General features: G+C 36.6%; 1 protein-coding gene across 10 annotated transcripts in view; it reads left to right on the top strand.

Annotated features, from left to right (window-relative positions):
• nAChRalpha6 (nicotinic acetylcholine receptor alpha6) overlaps positions 1-24708 on the top strand; it is a 308906-nt gene that overhangs the window by 16617 nt on the left and 267581 nt on the right. For all 10 annotated transcript variants that reach the window (XM_089093391.1, XM_089093392.1, XM_089093388.1 and 7 more), the window contains exon 2: positions 3760-3964. In XM_089093391.1, the coding sequence (XP_088949517.1) occupies positions 3907-3964 (58 nt within the window). In that variant the 5' untranslated portion in view covers positions 3760-3906. The remainder of the gene's footprint in view (positions 1-3759; positions 3965-24708) is intronic.

Raw genomic sequence — 24708 nt, 5'->3', positions numbered from 1 at the left:
AATATTAATTTTCTATTTACCCTTTTGCACTTGGTTCCTATAGCCCAAGAACTTAAGTACATAAGTTTTGAGACGATCAGGAAGCATAAATGTTTTTTAATTCTTTCTTGGACCCCCATGCTAGGAACCCCAAAAGCTTTGGGCAAATCCCACATCCAACGTTAAACGTTACAAAATTAGTATTTTCCATTGTTTATGGTCCTTGTCACTGGACTTTTGGAGGTCATATCATCTCTGGAGGTATATTCATTGGAAATTTCAAGTGTTTTGAACAAAATGGAAATATTAAAATTTTAATTGAGTATCATCTGGTGTTAAAGGGCAAAAAAAGGTATGAATGGGTCCGGTTACCCTCCAATTGTTTTAGTTTTCCCACTTCCAAGCTCCTACGGCCACTCTAGCAATACGAAGTGGCCGGCTAAAAAACATAATACACTGAATGCTTAGGGCGCTTTTCATAGACTGCACTAAATATAGCCCCGTATCAATCAAAATCTATCAGTATTTGTTGAGGAATAGCTAATAATTATTAATTCGAATTATCACCAAGCTCTAGGGTAAGGTTAAATCTGTACCTTAAATCTGTACCCTATTGCATTACTTCCAATTTTATTGTTTTGCTTTCTAGTCCTTCAATATAAACATTCAAAACAATTGTCCAAAATCCTTCCATGGTAGCCCTACAGTGTGAACTCGGACGGTATGAGTTTGATGTCTGGTAGCACATAATTTTTTAGTAAAATGCAAATAAAAAGTTGAAACCTTGAGTAAAACAAACAAGGCCATAAGAAACAAAAGATCTTCAGCTGCCATCGATCTTGGGCTCATTAACATACTTATTTTTGGGGAGGCCCAGCCCCGTTCCAAGCATTTTGTTGGCATGTTAGGGTTCTCTTGGCCCAGGAGCTTACAGATTTATGTTTCGAGGGGTTTGGGACAGCATATTTTTAGCTTTTCAGGTCCTATTTTTGAAGGCACCGATATGTCTAATCCTTTGTGCGTTCGAATCTCTTTTTCCAAGAATTTCATATAAGTTTCAAGACTAACTAAAATCAAAATTTTTGGGGAACTCTTACCCCCAAAATACTTCATTTTTTGTTTAGAAACGTGTCCTTGCTCAAGAGATTTATCACTGTATATTTGAAACTAATCAATGGCAAACAATTTTTTTACCCATATTAAGGCTCTTATAAACTTTCGCTTCCTAAGAATTGTTTGATTTTCTTCAACATATCCCTAAAGGTATACCAATGAAGGGCTCACAGGTACTGCTAGGTATGAAATCAAACCAAAAAGTTTTTGGCAGAAAATAAAACGAGCTGAACTAATTCTTAGATTAATTGTTTGGCAAGTATATCATGCGGAAAATTGGGGATCTAGTTTTTCCAGTACACATATAGCGGACTTCGGTAAAGGACGTAAATTGTTTATTTAAGAAACAACCGCAGATGATGTAGCAGGGCAACAGTAAATTAAGTAGAGACAAGGAAGCAAAAATGAATTAAAACAACTAAGCAGGTAGCAAAGAGTAATTTTATATCGTTATAACAAATATTTGTTTCAGTGTTTGCTGAGCTCTTAATTCTTACCCTGATAGGGTTCCATAGAAAGAAAGCCTCTTTTCCTGGAAAAAATTACTTAAGGACAATATTTTAAGAAGATTTGACTGAAATACAAATTATATTAGTGTTGCAGACGCATATTCCTAACATTTTTGAAGAGACACACTAGAATAAAACACCGTCATATGCGCAGGAATTTATTTTGGAATGGAACCAGGTTTGAAAAAATAAAGCATAGAAAACAGCTCGGTGAAACACTGTAAGAATTATCGAAAAACTCCCCAAATTCGCGTTTTGGCTCTAAGGCCCCTGGTTCTTTGTCTCCGTATTTTGAACGTGCCTACATATACATGTAGATTTTTAACATAATGAATGTGCTAATATGATCATACTTGTGCAGCTGCATAGCAACACTGATGTCACCCTTTAAAGTAAGAATTAGGAACTAAAGCAATCGTTGGTGTAACAATATCAAAAGGATCCCCTGCTGCCCCGTTAGTTGGTTTCATTTTTTATTCAAATCTTTTAGAAGAACCAGAATACTTCATCAGAAGTAATAGCGAACTTGAAAAGCTGTAACAAATGCAGAATTTAGTTTGAAAAATAAAAAAACAATATGTTGTTCTTATGTTTCTGACGTTTTGTACACACACACACATACACACACACACACACACACACACACACACATATATATATATATATATATATATATATATATATATATATATATATATATATATATATATATATATATATATATATATATATATATATATATATATATATATATATATATATATATATATATATATTTATGTACATATGTGTGTGTGTGTGTGTGTGTGTGTGTGTGTGTGTGTGTGTGTGTGTGTGTGTGTGTGTGTGTGTGTGTGTGTGTGTGTGTGTGTGTGTGTGTGTGTGTGTGTGTGTGTGTGTGTGTGTGTGTGTGTGTGTGTGTGTGTGTGTGTGTGTGTGTGTGTGTGTGTGTGTGTGTGTGTGTGTGTGTGTGTGTGTGTGTGTGTGTGTGTGTGTGTGTGTGTGTGTGTGTGTGTGTGTGTGTGTGTGTGTGTGTGTGTGTGTGTGTGTGTGTGTGTGTGTGTGTGTGTGTGTGTGTGTGTGTGTGTGTGTGTGTGTGTGTGTGTGTGTGTGTGTGTGTGTGTGTGTGTGTGTGTGTGTGTGTGTGTGTGTGTGTGTGTGTGTGTGTGTGTGTGTGTGTGTGTGTGTGTGTGTGTGTGTGTGTGTGTGTGTGTGTGTGTGTGTGTGTGTGTGTGTGTGTGTGTGTGTGTGTGTGTGTGTGTGTGTGTGTGTGTGTGTGTGTGTGTGTGTGTGTGTGTGTGTGTGTGTGTGTGTGTGTGTGTGTGTGTGTGTGTGTGTGTGTGTGTGTGTGTGTGTGTGTGTGTGTGTGTGTGTGTGTGTGTGTGTGTGTGTGTGTGTGTGTGTGTGTGTGTGTGTGTGTGTGTGTGTGTGTGTGTGTGTGTGTGTGTGTGTGTGTGTGTGTGTGTGTGTGTGTGTGTGTGTGTGTGTGTGTGTGTGTGTGTGTGTGTGTGTGTGTGTGTGTGTGTGTGTGTGTGTGTGTGTGTGTGTGTGTGTGTGTGTGTGTGTGTGTGTGTGTGTGTGTGTGTGTGTGTGTGTGTGTGTGTGTGTGTGTGTGTGTGTGTGTGTGTGTGTGTGTGTGTGTGTGTGTGTGTGTGTGTGTGTGTGTGTGTGTGTGTGTGTGTGTGTGTGTGTGTGTGTGTGTGTGTGTGTGTGTGTGTGTGTGTGTGTGTGTGTGTGTGTGTGTGTGTGTGTGTGTGTGTGTGTGTGTGTGTGTGTGTGTGTGTGTGTGTGTGTGTGTGTGTGTGTGTGTGTGTGTGTGTGTGTGTGTGTGTGTGTGTGTGTGTGTGTGTGTGTGTGTGTGTGTGTGTGTGTGTGTGTGTGTGTGTGTGTGTGTGTGTGTGTGTGTGTGTGTGTGTGTGTGTGTGTGTGTGTGTGTGTGTGTGTGTGTGTGTGTGTGTGTGTGTGTGTGTGTGTGTGTGTGTGTGTGTGTGTGTGTGTGTGTGTGTGTGTGTGTGTGTGTGTGTGTGTGTGTGTGTGTGTGTGTGTGTGTGTGTGTATTCAATCGCAGTAATATTAAGTATATATATATATATATATATATATATATATATATATATATATATATATAGTTATTCTTTAACCTTCTTTTATTTTTCAGCAATTTTTTCTTTTATTAATGGACACCCAATCCCTTGATTTGGCTACTGGATACTTGTCATAAAATATGTACTTGAAGACTCGTTTGAAAGGAAAAGCTGGAATACGAGCCCATCTTGAATGGCCAAGATATTAACTATTGACTAAGATGAAAATAATCAACTCTCTTGTCATCGAAATTTCAATTTTGCTGATTTTGGTAAAAGGTAAGTCTTGTCTTCTTCGTTTATTTATTAAAAACAAAAACTTTTTGTAGAAGAAGTTTTTCAAACAAAAGTAAAGGCCAATATTAAACTTAAGATCATAACACATGAAAACCTGTAATAATTCAAACTCAAAACGATCAGATAACTATTAAAGAATAAATGAAACCGAAAACGAACAAAAATTAAATAAACGATCATAGCAAACAAACATACAACAGGTACTAATATAAATGAACAAATAAACCTTAAAATGAGTAAAACCTAAATTGAATATGTAAATCAAGCTTAAAACGAACAGAAATTATTCCGTATATGAAAGGGGCTCTCCCCTCCTCAACGCCTCGCTCTTTACGTTAAAGTTTTTTATTGTTTAAAAATATAGAGTAATTTCTGTTCGTTTTAAGTTTTAGCGTCGTTCCTTACTTTCAGTTAAAGAAGCTTATTTTTTTATTTAATTTTTGAACGTTTTTGAATTAATGCAGGTTTTGATTTTGGCTCACCGTACATGAATAATTAAACAAAATTAGCATAATAATTTTACTTTTGTTGGGTTAAATGGCTTTCTCAAAAATTGTTTAATTTAATTACGAACGTTTTTATTAGTAATAAATATACGTAACTTACGAATTAACTTACATAACGAACTTCTATATTCATAGAATATTAATACGCATATTAGAGGATTCGCCCCCTAGTCAATACCTTGCTCTTTAAGCTAAAGTTCGAATTTTGTTCCAATTATTTAAAAATGACCCCTTAATCACAAAGGCCGTTAATAAGAATAAATAGGTCTTATGAAAGTACTAAAAAATCTTTGGCTTAAATAGCGAGGTATTGACTAGGGGGTGAAACCAATCATATACGTAATATTTTCTGTTCGTTTTAAGTTTTGATGTTGCTGCTTATTTTCAGTTGAAAAGCTTGTTTTTTATTTAATTTCTGATCTTTTTCTTTAATAATACTGGGAAATCCGGCGCCCCCTTCATAGCAATGTCCCTCCCCCATGACAACTCCCTTCATGGAAAGATCCTCCCATATAACCCCCAACCCATCCCCCCCATCTACCAGAAAAAATCCCCCTGAAAATATCCTAAAAGACATAGTTGTCATATTTTTGACCAAGCTGAACAAAATGGCTATCTCAAAATTTTGATCGGGTGAATTTGGGAAAAAATGAGCCTGGGAGGGGGCCTAGTTGCCCTCCATTTTTTTGGTCACTTCGGAAGGACATTAGAACTTTTAATTTTCGTTCAAATTAGCTCTCCCGCGATGTTCTAGAACTACTGGGTCGATGCGATCACCTCTGAAAAAAAAAAGAAAAAAAAAACAAACAAACAAATAAAAACCAATAAACACGCATCCGTGATCTTTCTTCTGGCAAAAAATGCAAAATTCCACATTTTTGTAGATAAGTGCTTGAAACCTCTAAAGTACGGTTCTCTGATACGCTGAATATGATGGTGTGATTTTCATTAAGGTTCTATAACTTTTAGGGGGTCTTTCCCCTTTTTTTCTAAAATCAACCGAATGTTCTCAGGCGCGTAACTTTTGATGTGTAAGACTAAACTTGATGAAACTTGATATCAAACTTCAGTTTTTTAGAGTTTCGGTTACCATTGAGCCGGGTCGCTCCTTACTTACAGTTCTTTGCCACAAACTGTTGGAAAAGAATTATGTTACAAATATTCGCTTTGGTACTTATTACAACATTGAAAATACAATGACAGTTACAGTAATATAAAATCTTTAACTGGTGACCCTTCAACAATTAACATAATTATATATCAGTAGGGACCCATTATTGAATACTAAACTTATATCCATATATAGGCATTGGAGAGATTTAATGTCCTTGGTAAAAAAGTTATTTCTAGACCAATCAGATGCCTAGAATCCCTGTACATACAAGACCATACCTCTTTTTAGACCTGTTTGATGGTTATATTGTTTGATGGTTATATTGTTTGATGGTTATGTGGTTTGATGGTTATATTGTTTGATCAACTACGCACACTAAACTCGCGGGTTAAACTACGCACATCTGCGAGTTCTGGATCTGTCGTTGAAAGACAGACTGTAAGTCAGAATTCCTTTGAGTTTGCTAGATATTCGGAACGGGAAGTGGCACGATTCTTGGCTACGATGAAGTCAAGCTCTAGCGGGATGGACGAGTTTTCCCTGAAACTCATAAAGGCCGCAAAAAGGAGTGTCTTACTTGTGTTGACGCACCTCATCAACCTTTCTCTAGATCTTGGAGTCTTCCCGAAAGCACTAAAGATTGCAAGAGTGGTTCCTCTTCATAAAGGAGGGAAAAAAGATGACCCATCGAATCGAAGACCTATATCTATTCTCCCATTTTCTCTAAGTTATATGAGAAAGTGGTACAGGCCCAGTTAAGTTATTATATTGAAAATAATAAAATTCTAATGGAAAATCAATTTGGGTTCAGAAAAGGGCTATCTACGGATATAGCAGTTCTGAAATTGGTTGATTGGATTGGTGATCCATTTGAAGCTGGTCTCAAACCCGCAGCTGTGTTTTTGGATATGAAAAAAACGTTCGATACGGTGGACCACTCAGAGCTTATTCAAGCTCTTGACTCGACTGGGGTGAAGGGTTCAAGTCTGAAGTGGTTTTCATCGTATCTACACAATCGGTATCAGATAGTTCAGAATGGGTCATTCTTATCTTCAAAAAAGAAAATAGAGTGTCAGGTCCCACAAGGGTCAATCTTGGGACCTCTACTTTTCATTATTTTCATTGATCGAGTGAAACACTACCTGTCAGAGGCTGGTGTCATCCTGTTTACAGATGACACTTTGCTCTTTCTGGCAGCGCCTTCACTTGATGTCTTATGTAGTAAGATTCACAATTCCGTTTCTGAATTTCTAATTCTTTCTCAGCAAAATATGTTAACCGTACACTTTTCTAAAACCTTTTTCATGATATTTTCTGGACTTTCGTCTAGTCCTGGAAATGACCATATCACGGTTCAAGAAAATGTGATAAAGAGAGTAGCAACAACGAAGTATTTGGGGTTTTTAATTGATGAAAACCTGTCGTGGAAAAACCATTCAAGTGCAATAGCTGAAAAATTAAGCAGAGGCCTTGGGGTGATGCGAAGAATTAAAAATCTAGAAAATGATTTATTTTTATATATTTTACCCATATATTAGCTACGGATGCTCTATATGGGCAAGTAATTTTGCAACATGTTTCAAAAGAGTACAAAAGCTTCAGAATAGAGCTGTAAAATTGTTATCTGAATTTGATGATTCTGATGAGGTTCCTGCTCATGAGCATTTTAAAAAGAATAAGTTAATGGATGTATCCCAAATTCGATATTACCAAGTCGCGGTTTTCTGGTATAAATATTTGAATCAGCTGCTCACCCCTGCTTTTGAAAATCTTTTTACTTTTAATAGAGACCGTCATGATCATAATACAAGAAAAGCTGATGACTTAACTCATGAGTTTAGGAGCACCATGGGCATCTTTTGTGATTCGCCATTATCGTCCCCATGTTTGGAATATATTGCCCGAATGTGAAAAATATGCCTAGTCTTCCAGCTTTCAAGTCACGGGCAAAGAAGTTTCTTTTATCTCGGGAGTGAATTTTGTGTCAAGCTCACTCCAGGTTGTCATTCTATTTAAGTTATTTCACCGATTTACTTTGCTTTTTCTTTCTATCTACTTCTTGTCTTTTCCTCTTTCTCTCTTTTTTCCTTTATTCCTTCATCAGATAAGTTTCTTGTGTGTTGATTAGCAAGGTATGAATGGTGTTTTAATTAGCTGAGAGTGATAACTTCGCTTGCCCTTTCAAGCTTATTGCCTTTCTTGGCAGGCGAAAGGCAAATAGTGTTTGTTTTCTTTTTTAATAAATGTATATCTCATATCTTATATCTCATCTCATGATGGTTATATGGTTTGATGTTGTTTTTTAGTTCTGTTCTATTTGTTGATGGTTATGTTGTTTGATATTGCTATGCCTATTGAATACAGACATAAGTTTACATCATTGCCAGATAAGAGTTTAATGGTTTTATTGTTTGGTGGTTTTTTTGTTTGATGGTTCTGTTCTGTTTTTTGACGGTTATGTGGTTTGATGCTTCATAGATGTTTCTATTGAATACAGACAGAAGTTTACATCTTTCCCAGATAAGAGTGTCTAACGGGACAGGATCACGTTTCCCTTTCTAGGGCAATCAGAGGCTCAGAAGGTACAGACATGACAAGATCATTGACACCTATTTTTAGGTCAATGGATTTACGTAAGGTTTCTCTTACATTGCAATTCAACCTTGAGATTTTGTTTATAATGAACATGCTTTGTGATTAAAGTAATATATTGTTTCAAGAAATAAAGGAGCAAACAACGAGTGCTGTAGATTTCGGAGCTTTAGCTACATAAATATATAATGTGAGTTCTGTTTAGTAAATTTTCTTTGGCTTTTCCAAATAAAATCATTTTTTTGTAGTCCCCCCCCCAATATATTCAAATTCAGGGTATACCCCTCCCCCCAAAAAAATATCTTTATACTATGTTTCAAAATATACTCTTTTTTCAACTATGTAACCTCCCCTCCCACCATTCATCACCTTATGTCATTTTCACATGCGTTTAAAACCATTAGAATCTTCACACGCGATTTAAACAAAAACTGTATGTTAATATGTCTTAAGAGGGGAGATTTCGTAAACAACCTTTGCGCGTTTCAGGTTAGGAAATTAACAAAAACAAGGGTGCTATTCCCACCACATGGAGAGGATTAAGGCTACAGACTTTTCGCAATTCTAAACGGTCTGAAAAAGGGATTAATTATTTGCAAAATTAAAATAGATATGTTTAGAACATGGAAATTATGTAAAAGGCGGATGCTAACAACCATTTAGAGAGAATATTTTTAATTCTATACCTTTCTTTTATATTCTCAGGGAGAGAGCGTGAAAACTAAGGTTTTTAAGTTTGATAGTATTAGGCTAGAAAGAAAAGTCTTTAATTAAGGGGAGAGGGGTTGAGTTCATTTAATTTGTAAATTGCCTAGCATTTTTACCTCTGATCGCAAATTTTAGGCCTATTTGCTGGGTAAACGATCTTTTTTTTATCTAATTTTATCTAATTTTATAACATTTCGAAAGTTATGATATGGATTATTAGCCTACGGTATTATCTAAATATGATAATTTACCACCATCCCCCGGTTTTTCTCTAAATCAAAAACTAAAATTTAATTTCTTTTTAATAACAATTATGAGCATCGTCCCCCACCAGGCAAAAAGGCAAAAACCACTGTTAAAACCCCTTGTGAGGGTATCTTCTGTCCAGTATGGCCATTTGCCAAGACCTTCAGCTCAGTGCACCCCGGCTATACATGGCTATGACGTTGCTGGTCCGTCTCCCCGTATCAAGCTTTGCCGGGGCCTTCAAGACAAACGCCCTCTATACAAGGCGAGAATGATGTGGCCCCTACAGCCCTCAACATGCAAGCTGTAAATCTTAATGTAAGGTTTAAATTTTATTTCCGCTAATGATTCTTTCTCCCAAGTCAAGTTGAAGGACAGAGATTGTACCGTTAGACTTCGAAACAATCCCATATTCTAATTTGTGTAATAATGGCTGCGATAAGAGATTCGAGACTTAACGGTCCCATTTTATCGTATGCTCCATAAAATTTTGCAAATAACAGACTTGCATTAACGAATGTAATTCTAAGGTCAAAGAAGATTGGCTTATACACACTGAAAATAAGCTATTTTCAGGAGATGACATGAAGGAACTAGACTGCCCATTTCAAACCAGTTAAGGGTCTCGGTTTTTTTCCAAGGTATATAAAGACTATTATTAAGAAATTTTGGGGTGTCTTGAGCAACATCAAAACCTACTATGTCACGTTTAGATTGTAAATATGCTATATCACTAATGCATATGGGATGGCTATTTAATTGGAAATTTCAGGATATATAGAGTAGGGAACAGTGAATTAACCAAATGGTGCTATGTATGCACAGATAGTGATATTGCTTCTGCTAATACTAAGCATGTTTTTTAAGAATAAATTTTAAGTAATATGAAAATATAATCCAATTTTAAAATGTGGGTGATTTAGACACTTTGAAAATAAGCTATCTTCTTTATAGGCTACAACGGTTCCATATGCACTACCATCTCATCTATGTGAAGAAACAAGTCATGAAATGATCCAACTTGATCCACCAATGGAGTATCGTGACAATCAGATCACTGAAGTACCAGATATCGACGAACAAAATCTCGAACGATATGGTAAATTCTTACGTTATGGCGATGGTCGTGTTAATTAAGACGTTATTGCTTCTGACATTGACAATCTATTGAATAATTATTTAGATTTAGACGCTAGTACACTTGAACAAGGCAATACAGTTAGTTCAGAGGGGGATTTACCATGGTTAAGCCCGAATACATTCCAAATTTTAGATAATTTTTCCATAGAGCTAAAAAAGAACCCTCCCCCACTGATTTAATGGACATCGTCCCAGTTCAATCAGGTATAATTGAAAATGAAAAGGCTTCGATGGATTTTAGTCCACGGACCAGTCCTATTGTTGAACAAAGTGGGGGAGGGGGTGGTGATGATAATATACAAGAGGGAGAGGGTTTAGCTAATGATGACATACATGGGGGACGGAGTAATGATATAGAATTCACGTCACTACCGGAATTTCAACAAACAAATTTGATATTGAAGAAAACAGTCGTTTTTGATGCAAAATTCGGTGATCCATTTAATACACTTATGGAGGGATATTTATATACGACCCCATTCTTATCGTTCATGAATATGTAGAAAAACTTCCTGCACTTTTAGAAAACCAGATTCAGGTGTGGGGAGGTCGGGACTCCATTAAGGCCTCAATTGTTTTAAAAATATTTTATCTAAATGAGAGTCAAAGTGAGGTGTATGATCAATATGTACACACTGAGATGTTGGTGTTGTACTCTCATTTGGAGAATTATGACTCTGTATTAATGCAATGGATTGACAATATTATCACTCATCTCGAGAATTATAATGAGAATGGGAGTGGTTCTATAGTTTTATTTATTGAAAATTTAATTGTAAATTTATGTAATTTTAGAAATTATTTTTTTTTAAGAGGGGGTGGGATGGGGGAGAGGGCAATAGTTTTAAAATGTAATCCTGATTTAGAAGGATGCAAGGACGTTGAACAAATCTGTTTCGAAACAGGCCAAAAATGTTCCATGTACGCTTTCCTCATATCAGCTTTTGAACTTCTACAAAATGACGCTACAAAGAAAAATTTGGACTTCTGGGCTGTGCATTGGAAAGAAGGGTCTGATTTTCCCCCGGTAGATTTCTCTTGTTTCGTGGTAAAATTTCCGGAAACACTCAGGTTGATAGATATTTTTGAACGGGCCAACGCCCATTTAAATATCGGTGTTACTTTGCTCCAATACGAAACAGAATTTCAAGAGTGTATAGGTTCTAGTAAAAAGGGTGTAATACTCCCAGTAAGGGCCCCGTCTATTGAATCGGTGAAATACCGGGCTTGGTTGTTGTATACACCGCCTAGTGAACCCAATTCAAATGGTCATTTCAATCCTATTACGTATATTAGTAGAGTTCTGGGAGGGGGTAAGAAAATGGGGCTATGTTACTATTGTTCAACATGCCTGTCAGGATTTCGTAGTGATTTAAAGCTACAAAATCACATGAAACACCATGTAAAAGACATGGCTATCAATCGGTGGAAACATTTTCGGGTGACCGTGCAATTTTACGTTTTAAAAATTTTCAGAATACGCTCCTGCGAAGCAATAAAATAAGTTTGGATTGTGAAGCTAAGCTGGTGGATGTGAACGACCCACAATTTCCGAATCGTATCAAAGAACATCAAGCTATTGCGGTTTCGTATGCTCATGCACAAAGAGACAGCTCTAACACTATTCAACTGTTAGAAATAGTCGAAACATTGGGCGAGAATGAGTTCATGATCAAAGCATCACTGCAAATGGAGCTATTTACAGTTTGAGAAATACCCACTACCCGATGATATTGTCAGTAGAGGATCGCTTGGCCATTAAAAATCAGAAAATGTGTTGGGTTTGTAAGGGAGAATGTAAAGATGGGCTAAGGGGAAAGGGACTAGGGGAAAAAGAGGGGGGAAGGGGAAAGTCCGTGACCCTGATCACTTGTGGCAAGAAATATCTTCAGGGGGTAGTAATTTTCGTGGTGTGGCACACCAATCGTGCAATGTGAATGTAAGCCAGCAGTATTTTATACCGGTTTTCATTCACAATTCAAATTATGATTTGAAATTTATTTTACAGGCTTTGGCACGTATACACAGAGAGGGAGAGGGAGTAGATAGTCCATGTGTAAACAACTCATTTACCTACAATATTATCCCCAAATATGCTGAGAAGCTGGTGCTTTTAAAGTTGAAATGGCAGGTAGTGGATAATGGGCAGACGTGCTGGAATAAAATCCGGTTTTTAGACTCTTTCAGTTTCTTCCCCAAGGCTCTCAGTCAACTCATTCAGGTGCAGAAAAGCGACAATTTTGATAGTTTCCATATGCTTAAACAGCACTTTCCACAGAAAAATGTATGACTTTTCTGACCTGTAAAGGCATATATGTATATGACTATTACTGCTCTGGCGCACGGTTAAGTGAGGAGAAACTCCCTCCCATTGATGCATTTCATAATTCACTTACCAATAGTGAATGCACTGCCGAGGACTATGAATGTACCAAGAGGGTATGGGCTAAGGGTAATTGTAAAAAGGATTGGGATTATTGTAGAATGTACTTGGCCAGTAATGTGTTAACTCTTTTAGACAATGTCTGCAAAAAGACAGATCAAATTTATTCAGAGTTTGGGCTAGATATTGGCTATTATTTTTCAACACCACACCTCGTCATGGAGTTAATTCTAAAAATTAGTAGGTAGGAAATAGGGTTGATTACCGATGTCGACCAACACCTTTTTGTAGAAAGATCAATGAGAGGGGGATATGTTTTTTTGGGGATCGCGTTCTAATAACAGATCCAACTGGACACGACACCGGTGTAAAGTCTAATGCAGTTTTTCTTGACATGAATTCATTGTACCCCTCGGCAATGTCTTACTGCTGTTTACCATGTGGCCATTAAAAATGGCTTGAAAATCCTTGTGACATCCCCCACATTCACAATGTCGAGGACAATGGCCCACAAGGGTGGTTCTTTGAAATTGACGGACACATACAATTGGAACTTCACGATACAGTAAAAGATTTTGTATTTCCGTGCATGAATAGACCTGTGACCAAGGAGTCATTGAGCCCATACAATCGTTATTTGGTCGAGGATATGGGCATGCAATGGGCCCCCTCCAAGCAGAAATTAATTGCCGATCTGGACCCGAAATAGAATATCGTTGTTCACCACGTTCTATTGCGATGGATGGTGAGCAATAGTTTCAGGATCACAAAAATACACAGGGCCCTGCAATTTGATCATAAACCCTACTTGAAGACGTTTATTGACACCTTTGTCAGTAAACGCTCACAGGCAAAAAGTAAAGTTGAAAAAGAAATGTTCAAACTAATTTTGAATTCCGCTTTTTGAAAAATATATGAAAGCGTACGAAACATATCACGTTGTGACGCCGTAACATGCCCTAAAGAATGTGCACGAATTATTGCCAATCCCAATTTTACAACATTCACGAGCCTGAACCGAATATGGTTCTTCTACACAGAAAAAAGAGAAATGTTGTTCTGAATAAGAATGTAGCGGGGGGTAGTTCAGTACTTGAAATTTCCAAAAAACTCATGTTGTCGTTCTTTTACAATGTGTTCAAGGTACAATGACCAAGGGAGAGGGAGGTTCAAGTTTGCTATGGGGACACAGATTCTCTGTTGTTAAAAGTTAAACCGAGGATTTATTAAATGATTTGGAAAATGGGGTGCACATCAGCTCGTGGATGGACTGCACCAACTAGAATGAGAGCATCTATCCCGAGCTGGTGAAACGTCAAGCACCCAATCAACTATTAATGTTAAAATCAGAGACGCTGAGTGATTTAATATCCAAAGGGGTGTTCCTCGGTCCTAAGGTTTACTGTGTGGAAACACACGGCAAGGATATAAAACAGGCGTGCAAAGGGGTGCCTACACACTTTGTAAAAAATAATTTCGACATGAGTGTCTACAGAAACTGTGTAGATAGATGTTTAGTGCCAAGAGCAAATTTGTTAGCAATTCGTCCTCTACAGTATAGAAACTATACTGTTAGAGTGGAAAAAAATGCCATGCCATGTATATCCGACAAGGTCTATGTGCTTGAAAATGGTGTAAAAGTACTCCCCCACGGCCACTATCGAATTTCAGATCGTGTTGAATATGTGGACTATCGAAACCAACTCGGTCTGGATTAGTTAATTTGAAAACCTAAAATAGTATAAAAATGGGGGGCGGGGGGACAACATTGTCAATCATCATTTTGCTGCAGCGGCTATTGTATACAGAGTTTGTTTTTCCGCGCGGCCCTGGAGGACCTCCGCCCACAGCCGGCATTCGGCCCCCTACCAGCCTTCGGCCCCGGAGGGGTGGGGGCCCTGGGGGGGGGGGGGAGGAGGGGATTCTCATCTTTTAAATGTTTTAAATAGTCAGGTTTCTCATATCTTAGTCTAGAAATTTGTTCAACTGTGTTGCTATTGTTCATGCTGTATTTTGAGTTTTTTTTTGTCAATAAATGAAAAATATTGTTGTTGATGTTGCTATCCGTGCTGTCTTTTCGTAATAAATGAAAAATATTGCTATTCGTGCTGTATTTGAAGTTGTTTTTTGTCAATAAAGGGAAAAAAATATGTTTTTGTTGTTCTTGTTATTGAATAACGTACTAGGTAGATCTAAGGGAAAATTATTATTTATTCATTAGACAAGTATGGTTTACAGTTAGGTGTAGTCTGACTGTTGTCAACAGCAGTATGTATATATTTAAAACACCATTCAGGTCGTTTCTGTGTTGCCCGTCAATGTCAGGCAAAACGAGACTTTTAGCTAAAATAATGAAAAAATGTAAATATATGTTTTTGGAAAAACCAAAGAAAATTTACTATTGCTATAGTATTTGGCAAGAGTCATACGATCAAATAAAAGCTATTGCCACTGCCACGTCCATGTCAATACAATTCATACGGGGACTTTATGTTTTCAATAGTATTGAGTCAAACTCATGGCTGATTATTCATGATCTAGCTGAATCAATTGAAAAGTTCTCGCTACAACTATTTACTATTCGCTCTCATCATGAACACATTTCCATAATCCTAGTTCTACACATCTATTTCATCAGAGCAAGTGTATGAGAAAACTTGCTTTGAATTGCACCATCTATATTATCTACTGAGTTGTTCGTGATTCAAGTTTTCTAATGACTCTCAATAAGCAGACATACCCCGGTGCCCCCAAATTTCTGTTTTCAGCCTACAGTCTAGCAACAAATAAGCGCTACGGGTACATTTTACTAGATCTTAATCAGAATAAACCCGAGGATATACGTGTAGTCACAGATATTTTCGACAAAGAAATTACTGTATATCTTCCAGTGAACAGTAAAAAAGGCTATCAATTGCCATCAAGACATTGAAGAAACTACACGAGAATAGACACTTATTTTCCGTTCTAGGCACTTCAAAAGCCCCACTCAAGAAGGCCCTACTCAAACATGGTGCTGACAAAGAATTTATTAATATATTATCTGAACTTTGTTTAAATTTAACCGTGGGTAATGTGCAGTTGTCAGAAGGTGTTAGATAACAAACAAAGGAACATCGTTCCACTGTTCGTGCCATGGCTTTCAAAAAGTGGGAGAAAATATTTTAAAGGAAATATCTTCTTGAGGCGGGTAGCATCTTTCTTCGCTTTCACTACCAATAGTCAATGGAGTTGTAAAAAATTTTCTCGACATGGCTCAAGAACACGGATTAGCCCAAACAAAACTGGTCCTTTCATTCGTGGAAAATTTTGAACACAATCCAAGCAAATTCATTAATGATGAAAATGTTGCCGATGATAAAAAGCTAGTTTTACTTCAAGATGTATTGCGTCGTGTGGAGAAACATAGACCTTATCGTGAGAGATCCACCACCACCAAAGATCTCCCTAAACAGGAAATATCTCCTCAAGATTCTGCAGCAACACATTCAAAGGAGAATGAATTGAAGTCCATAGTGACATCAATTGGAAACCTATTGCCAGTGACCTATCGAGAACAGAGTAAAAGAGCATTAACATATCTCAAGTTGGAAAGTGGTGATGATTATCAAGTTCAAGTCGATAACACAGGGAAACGAATTATAATTCAGGGAAAAAGTTATAATCTACTTGATTTAATTTGCGATATGGTTACGAATCGTAAAGGACTTTTATCGTTTGACAATAATCTATACACCTTTCTAAATGCATCAAACTTACCCAAAGGTCTTATTGGCAATAGGCAAATTCTAAAGAAATTAAGAGAATATAGTAGATGTGCCAGTCCTCTAACAACACCACAATCTAAAAAAGAAGAAGAAGATGAAGATTTTAAATCAAACTTGGAAAATACTAGCACTCCTAGCAGCAGCAGCAATGATTTGATAACACCAACGTTGGCTAGACAAAAGCGAAGACGAATTGATATCAACTCATCGTCACAAGTATCACCCTCCAGTGTGTAAAAGGGGAGTGGGCATTGCACTTCGTGTTGGCGTTCAAAATGGATGTAATTTTAAAACATGTCTATGAAAATATTGGTGAAGTGGGAAGTCTAAGTTCCCCCACAAAGCTTTCTAAAGTTGCCTCTGACATAGGTGGCAGCATTTTACAAAATGCAAAAGAGTATCTAGAAAAGTAACAGAGTTACACTCTATATCGGAATCGTAGACTTCGTGGTAAACAATATCGACAAATTAAAGCCTTTTTCCCTCTGCATATAATGGAAACTGATCTTTTAACTCTAGATGTGATTCAAAAACGTCAAAATATGCACTAAAGATATATTTTTGTTGAAGCTAGTGCCATTAGTTACTATGCCTGTGACATTCCTTTATAAATATAAAGAGATGCTGATGCTGTTCAGGCTTTAGAGAGTATTCTAGAACAGGATTTTTATAGGAAGACTCGATTGGATCGTGGTAGTGAATTTGTTAATCCTCATGAGCAAAAGGTTCTATTGAAATATGATACAAGGCTCTATCACAGTCACAGTCCAATAAAGGTTTCATTGGCTGAACGATTGATAAGAACGATTCGTCTATTAATTTCAAGATATTGCACGCTGAAAAATACTGCTGCTTATATTCATGATTTAGATAAAATCATGCAAATATATAACCAACGACCACATTGACCCCTGTTCAATTTTAGCCCTCGGGAAGTTCATTGCAGTGAAAATACATTTGATGCTTTTCTAAAGCAATATTCCAGTGAAAAAAAAAATTGTGAAGAAGAAATTCAAGGTTGGCGATACTGTTCGAATTAATAGAACCACCAAAATTTTTGAAAAGGGAAATTATTTATGGAGTACTGAACTTATTAAAGTGTCCAAAATCCTAGACACTGAACCCATGAAATATCGGCTGGGAGACACCAAAGATGATGAGATTCTAGATGGTTTTTATGAATATGAACTACAAAATTTAGAAACAGTAGTGAAATTTATCAAATTGAAAAGATATTAACAGTCGTAATCGCAGGAAGAGACAGTTGCTTGTTCATTGGCTAGGATACAACTCTGATTTTGATTCTTGGGTTGCAGTTCAAGACATTAACAATACCCAATGATTTCTATGTGACATTCATGTCCAATGTTTCCGATCCTCTCTACAATGATTTGAATAGAACAAGTGATTTTTGGACGAAACTCTCCCCCACCATCAAATTCGACGGCGTGTAAGAAGTGGCTCTTTTCGACTGTATTCTCAAAAATACATATGACATCCGGAGAAAAGATCGTAAAGATGATATAAAAATTAGACCCTATGATTGGCTGCCACCCTCAAGTGATCAAGAACAAATTCAAAAGATCAATTGGATGATTTATCCATATATTGAATTACCCTACGAAGAAATCTCCTGTATGAATGACTTATGTCGTTCTATCAATAAAAGAATTTTCGTTCGTAAAAAAGGAGCCTTTCATTTCAACTATTCAAAGGAAGACGGTAAGATCTACATTAGCTCACCCATTGCCGATGAAAAGGTTATTCTCTATGATAATCTAAAAGATGTTCTTGGCTTTAAGCTCAATTTAATCAATGATAAAAGTGCTGAAAACACTAATTTTATTTTTGCTGACTATCCGCCTGCCTTCTCCACGGACACTTGTTTATTTCTTTACGCTTCATTTGTTGAAGCATCCAGAGTTGGCAATAGCAATGTCCCCTCCTACGAGTTCTTGAACGAAAAACCAATCAAGATCACATTCACCATTACAATATAAAGTATCTTCAGTATATCCCCGTAAACACTTCCTATTTGGAACTCTATCAGTTGACACTGAGAACTGAATTAGGTGATCTCCTAGCAATATCAAAAGGTTTGGCTGTGATTACATGCCATTTTCGACCCATTCAGCAACAAGATGTCTAATAAAAAAGTGGTATTCATTTGTCCTGATATTGACTTCTATGTTAATGCTCTTGGCCCAAGACAAGTGGGCAATGGATTGCACTATTACAAAGGTCACTCATCAATGTCTGGGTATGGTCTTGGCAGTTGGTTTGCTAAGCTGTTACGCTCTGCACTACCTCTGGCTAGAAAATATACTGTACCGGCTGCGACAAATTTTGCATCCTCTACACTATATGATTGGGGCTCTGGCAAGGATTTAAAAAAAGTGATTCGGAAAATCTTAGGTCCAGTGTGCGAACCTTTGGCGAACAATTGAAATCTCATCAAAATGGAAAAAGTTTTAAAAGGTCAATAAACAGTGCACCACTCAACAGTCTCTACTCAGGTCAGAAACGAAAGACATCACCCTTGTCAAAGAAAAGAAGAAAAAAGATGGCACGTACAGTAAACAGTAGAAGAAGAAGCCCCAGGAAGAGTTGTTAGATCAAAATTGAATTTATTTTCCCAAGATGACATATCTACCGAATAAGGGTTTCCAACCTTCAATAACTTCATCTTTAAATCTATTCAATGCCGAAAATGTTGATATGAGTGTAAAACATGGTCACTATAAATAATTTTATCCACAACAACCCCTCTCCGATAATATCCACTTTAAAATTTGTTCAAATGAAGACTACTTTATGGACATGTCTTCGACATTTATAGATTTACGAAAGAAATTCCAGAAATCCGACAATACATTGCCAGTTCGTGCTGATTGAATATCCTATGAAAATTGTATATTACATAATTTATTTCGTCAAATCAGTGTCTACATAAATAATACTTTGGGGAGCACTCGCAACAGTTTTTCAAATTATGAAAGCTATATGCAATTGATGTTGATGACACCCAAGTTATATAAGCAATTTAGATGCACCTCCAATAGATATGAATATATTACTGATACTGATAGTACAGATGCACTTAAAAATGCTAAAACTAGTGAATTATATCTAGTTGCAAAAATATATCATTAAATATTTAATATACCCCAATGGCTACCACCCAATATTAAAGTGGATATACAATTGACGCTTGCTTCATCCAATTTCAATTTACGAAAGGAACTTTCTGCCAATCGTGATGTAACTCTCTCCCTCACCTCGGCAATACTACATGTACAAAAGCAGCAGGTTATGAGTTCTGTTGCTTTGGCAGTGGAAAAGCTGAGAGTCAGTGGAAATAATATTAAACTACTTGTTCCTCATACAATCACCAATCAACGTCATATTGCCACAGGTTCACGTACATTCACCGACTCATCCTTTATCAGTGGCGAAATTCCGTCAAAATTAGCATTGGCATTAGTAAAAGCGCTAGTGCAATAGGATCGTGGACTGGATGCCCCCATATATTTGAGATTTTGGGCTTTCATCTCTTTTCTGCAAAGTAAACAGTATCCCACTCTACAATCTATCTTTTGATAAATCCTATAGGTCATTGTATGAGTTGACAATGCAAACCTTAGATCATGATTCACAACTATCTGAAAATGGTATAACCGAGGAAGTGTTCGCTAAAACACCTGGTATCATTGTACTAGACTTGACTGGTACCCAGGATATGAGTAAAGTACGAACGGGGAATGTGCGTTTAGAGTGTACATTTGCCGAACAATTACGTAAGAGTATTGCACTAATCTCATTAAATCAATTTGAAACCTATTGGGAAATCACCTCCGAAGGCAGTGTTCTACTAGACCTTGCACCATGAACACTAGTCAAATAATCAGCGTATTTAATATGGACCCCCACATGTCCATATACAGATCCTATTGTCTGCCCTCGGTATACCTTGGAAAAATTCAAATTGCCAACAATATCCTAATTATTGTTAATAGCAGTCCGTCGACCGTGAATACCGGTCATTGGTGGTGCATCTTTCAAACAATGAAGACGATTGAATATTTTGATCTTCTTGGGCTACCCTATACATTCTACACCTCACACATCAGCAAATATATTGTGAGAAGTGGGAAAACTATTATTCAAAATCGGAAGAGAGTACAGGATCTGACGACTAAAAGCTGTGGTTTCCATGTGCTACTATATTTTGTGTTCAAATGTCGCGGCTATACTTACAAGTAGTTTCTCAACATTTATGTAGACAATCCACGTCTGAACGACTTTTTGGTGGAACATGCTCTCTCAGACCTGTATAATATTGATTTTAGTGTCCTACGAGTAAACTGCTTAAAAAATGTATGTGAATTTGTTTATTAATAAAGATAAAATGTATACAACAATGTCTTTATTCTACACTTTAGATTTCTTGTTCTTCGTTGTATAGGCAACTGTCGAGAACCGCTAGTGCTGGTAGATCATTTGAATTCAATGTATATTGATTTTGATTGGATGCTAAGTCAGGGTCACATTTTCTACAGTACAATGTAACTTCACTCTTGTCGTTTCTCTTTGTATAGTCAATGATACTATTTGCATTCATATTGTGAAATTCACGTGTTTCAATTTGTCTATTTGAAGCAATATCAGATACAGTGTTTTCAAATAGTGAATCACATTCTGTAACAGCCAAATAAAAATCACTAGGTTTATAGTCATAATAGGCAGTGTCGTCACAACGATGACGTAGAAACCAAATTGTCTTGTTACCCCAACAGTTGAATCGTAGACCTGATTCTTCCTCCCAAAATAATTTAAAACCATGACGTTACTAATCTCGTAGAAATAAACTAAAATCACGTTTGGGGTTCTTTCCAATCATACCGGTATAAGTCTTCTCCCACTGATCACATAAGTCATAGTGACAATTGGAGCATAGGTGTCCTCTAGGATGAGAGTCACAAATCTCTTCAAGACATAAATAACAGCCTTTAGTTTGTACAGCATAGCCTCTATGCAATTTACATGGATTTCATATTTTGCACTTTTCATTATAGTAATCAATAATTGTACAATTCTCACATGATGACCAACTGCCAAGAGTGTACATACATAGTCGACATGTATAGAACATTTTTTGGTTTCCGATGTCAACTCTCTCACAGCTAAAAAGAAACTGATCCTCGTTCGATAAATTCAGAGGGGGGTGGGAGAGGAGTAACTCTGTGACCTTACATAACCTCTTTCGAAGAGAGAACCATCTACAAAGAATCAATGGCAATGTTTTCAAAAGTATATGCACGATATTATTCTGCTTTGTTGCAATTAATATATCAATAAATTGAGTAAAAGCATTTGATTCACGTCGTAAAAGCTTCATACAATAGTCCAATGGGGGAGAGTCAGTTTTCATTATATTTTCAAGTGTGCCCTGTGAGGATATCTTCCGTTGAAGTGATAACTCGAGAAAATCATCATCCGAAATCAAATATTTTTCCATAATCACAAGATTCGATCTAATTTTCTATTTCTCAAATTTATTCGTTTTTTTAATCCTAACACTCGCTGCTGACTCTAGACTAACCACGATTCATTCTACTTTAAGAATATTCGATAACCTAAAATCTAACAAAAAGAAAGGAGACATTTTCGATTTCGAAACAATTTTATTGAGTGTGATCATACAACAATAATATATATTGTACATATACAATTATCGATACAACTTATTGTCATCTATATACTTCACTATTGCATTTAAAGCACTTTGAAGTCTATTCGCTGTGCTATATCAACTTTTGCAGCGAAGCATAATTGATCCTCCATTTTAATTTTGTTCAAAGATAATATATATCTTGCATATACTTCATCCCATTCAAGACAAAGCCGTGATTTTCTCGTGATTTATACCGCAATGTTTGGTGCTCTTGTATCATTGCTGCTGCTGCTGCTATCAACTTCTAACAGTGTAAACATTCCGCTCATTGTTGCAAATATATCTTGATGAATAAATTCAAACTGTTCACACTCCTTGAATTCAATTCTCACACTAATATCAACTATAGCAAAAATCCTTTCTAATATTCACTGCGATCTTGTCCCGTTCATATTTCCAACTCCCTTATTGACTTTAAAACAGACACGTAATCTTGTTCCCGATAGACACGCTTTTATCTGGCAATTATGTAAGTATTTGTCTGTATTCAATAGAAACATCTATGAAACATCAAACCACATAACCATCAGCAAACAGAACAGAACTATCAAACAAAAAAACCACCAAACAACAAAACCATAGAACTCTTATCTGGCAATGATGTAAACTTATGTCTTTATTGAATAGGCATAGAAGCATCAAACCACATAACCATCAACAAACAGAACAGAACTAAGAAACAACATGAAACCATATAACCATCATCAAACAATATAACCATCAAACCACATAACCATAAAACAATATAACCATCAAACAGGTCTAGAAAGAGGTGTGGTCTTGTATGTACAGGGATTCTAGGCATCTGATTGGTCTAGAAATAACACTTTTACCAAGGACATTAAATCTCTTCAATGCCCCTATTTGGATGTAAGTTTAGTATTCAATAATGGGTCCCTACTTATATCAAACATACAGTTTAATTTTATTAGTTCTTTCCAATACTGTTCAAGAATCATTGAGTTTTCAGTAAAGCGCCAATGACGCGATTGGTCTTAGACTTTTAAAGTTAGGGAAAGGGGAATTAGCGAACTCTTGTTTGTAGCTACTGTCGTTCGTTTTAAGCTTCATTTACATAGTCCATTTAAGCTTTACTCGTTTTAAGATTTATTTACTCATTTATATCAGTGCCTGTTGCATTTTGTTTGCCATTATTGCTTATTTGATTTCTGTTCGTTTTCGGTTTCATTTCTTCTTTAATAGTAAAAGATTTATCATCGTTTTAAGCTTTATTCACATATTCAAATTAAGTCTTGCTCGTTTTAATATGTATTTATTCATTCATATTAGTACCTGTTTTATGTTTGTTTGCTATGATTGTTTATTTAATTTCTGTTCGTTTTGGGTTTAATTTATTCTTTAATACTAATTTCTGGTCGTCTTAAGTTTGAATTAGTATAGGCTTCTGTTTCTGCGATCTTAAGTTCAGTATGTTCCTTACTTTTCTTCGAAAAACTTCTTTTTCAGAAAGTTTTTTTTTATTAGTTTCTGTTCGTTTTTCATTGCTAAAGTTTCAAGCTATTCAAAGTTCCCTAATTCAAAATCAATTTCTCTTTAGACTATTTTGAATAAAATGGCTTTTTCAAAATTCAGATTAGATACATTTTGGGAAGAGAGGGCGTGTGTGGGGGGAGTCATTTGCATTCCAATCGCCTTTGACCCTTTAAAAGGGAAATATAAAATCCAATTTCCAATCTAGGAGCCTCATCCAAAGTATCTACTACCACAATTTCCATAAGACCTTATGTACCCCGGGGCATAACTTACAACCCTTGCTCCCGCGCTCTGGGGGGTTGTACCAACTCCGAAGGTATTGTAATAATCTTTGGACTAAAATGGCTATTTGAACAAAATGGCTATCTTAACTTTTCGATGGAATATATTTGGGGAAACGAGAATGTGGGGGGGGGGGTCTGCTGCCCTCTGATCACTTTTGACTCTTAGAAATTGGGAACTATAATTTTTAATTCCCAGTCGAATGAGCCTCCTCCAAAGTTTTTGCGACCACCCATTCCATAAGATCTCATATTCCCCCGAGGAATAACTTACAAGCCTTGACCACTGGCTCAGGGGGGCTGTGTCAATCGCGGAGGTATTGTTCTAGAATACATGGACTATTTTGAACAAAATGGCTATCTCAAAATTTTAATCTCATTTATTTGGGGAAAAAGAGCTTGGGGACTAGTTGCCCTCTAGTCACTTTTGACTCTTAAGAAAGGGGCTAGAACTTTCAATTTCTAATTTAATGAGCCCTCTCTGAAGTTTATGCGACCACGCCGTCCATAAAAACCTTATATGCCCCCGAGGCGTAACCTAAAACACTTGCCCTCAGGTTCTGGGGATCATGTCAACCCTGGAGTTTAGGTTAGGTGATCTTTGGTCTATTTTAACAAAATGGCTGTTTACAAAATTCGATCAGATGCATTTTAGGAAAAGAAGGCATGGGGGGGGGGGGTAGTTGATCTCCCGGTCACTTTTGACTCTTAAAAAGGAAAAAGAATTTTCAATATCTAAGTATTTGATCCCCCTTCAAATT

This window comes from Artemia sp. Qi Xiang Cuo, chromosome 8 (genome assembly GCF_049724085.1).
Source record: "Artemia sp. Qi Xiang Cuo chromosome 8, ASM4972408v1, whole genome shotgun sequence".
Lineage (NCBI taxonomy): Eukaryota > Metazoa > Arthropoda > Branchiopoda > Anostraca > Artemiidae > Artemia > Artemia sp. Qi Xiang Cuo.
Note: the sequence above shows the minus strand (reverse complement) of the source record. Positions and strands in the feature narration are given on the sequence as shown.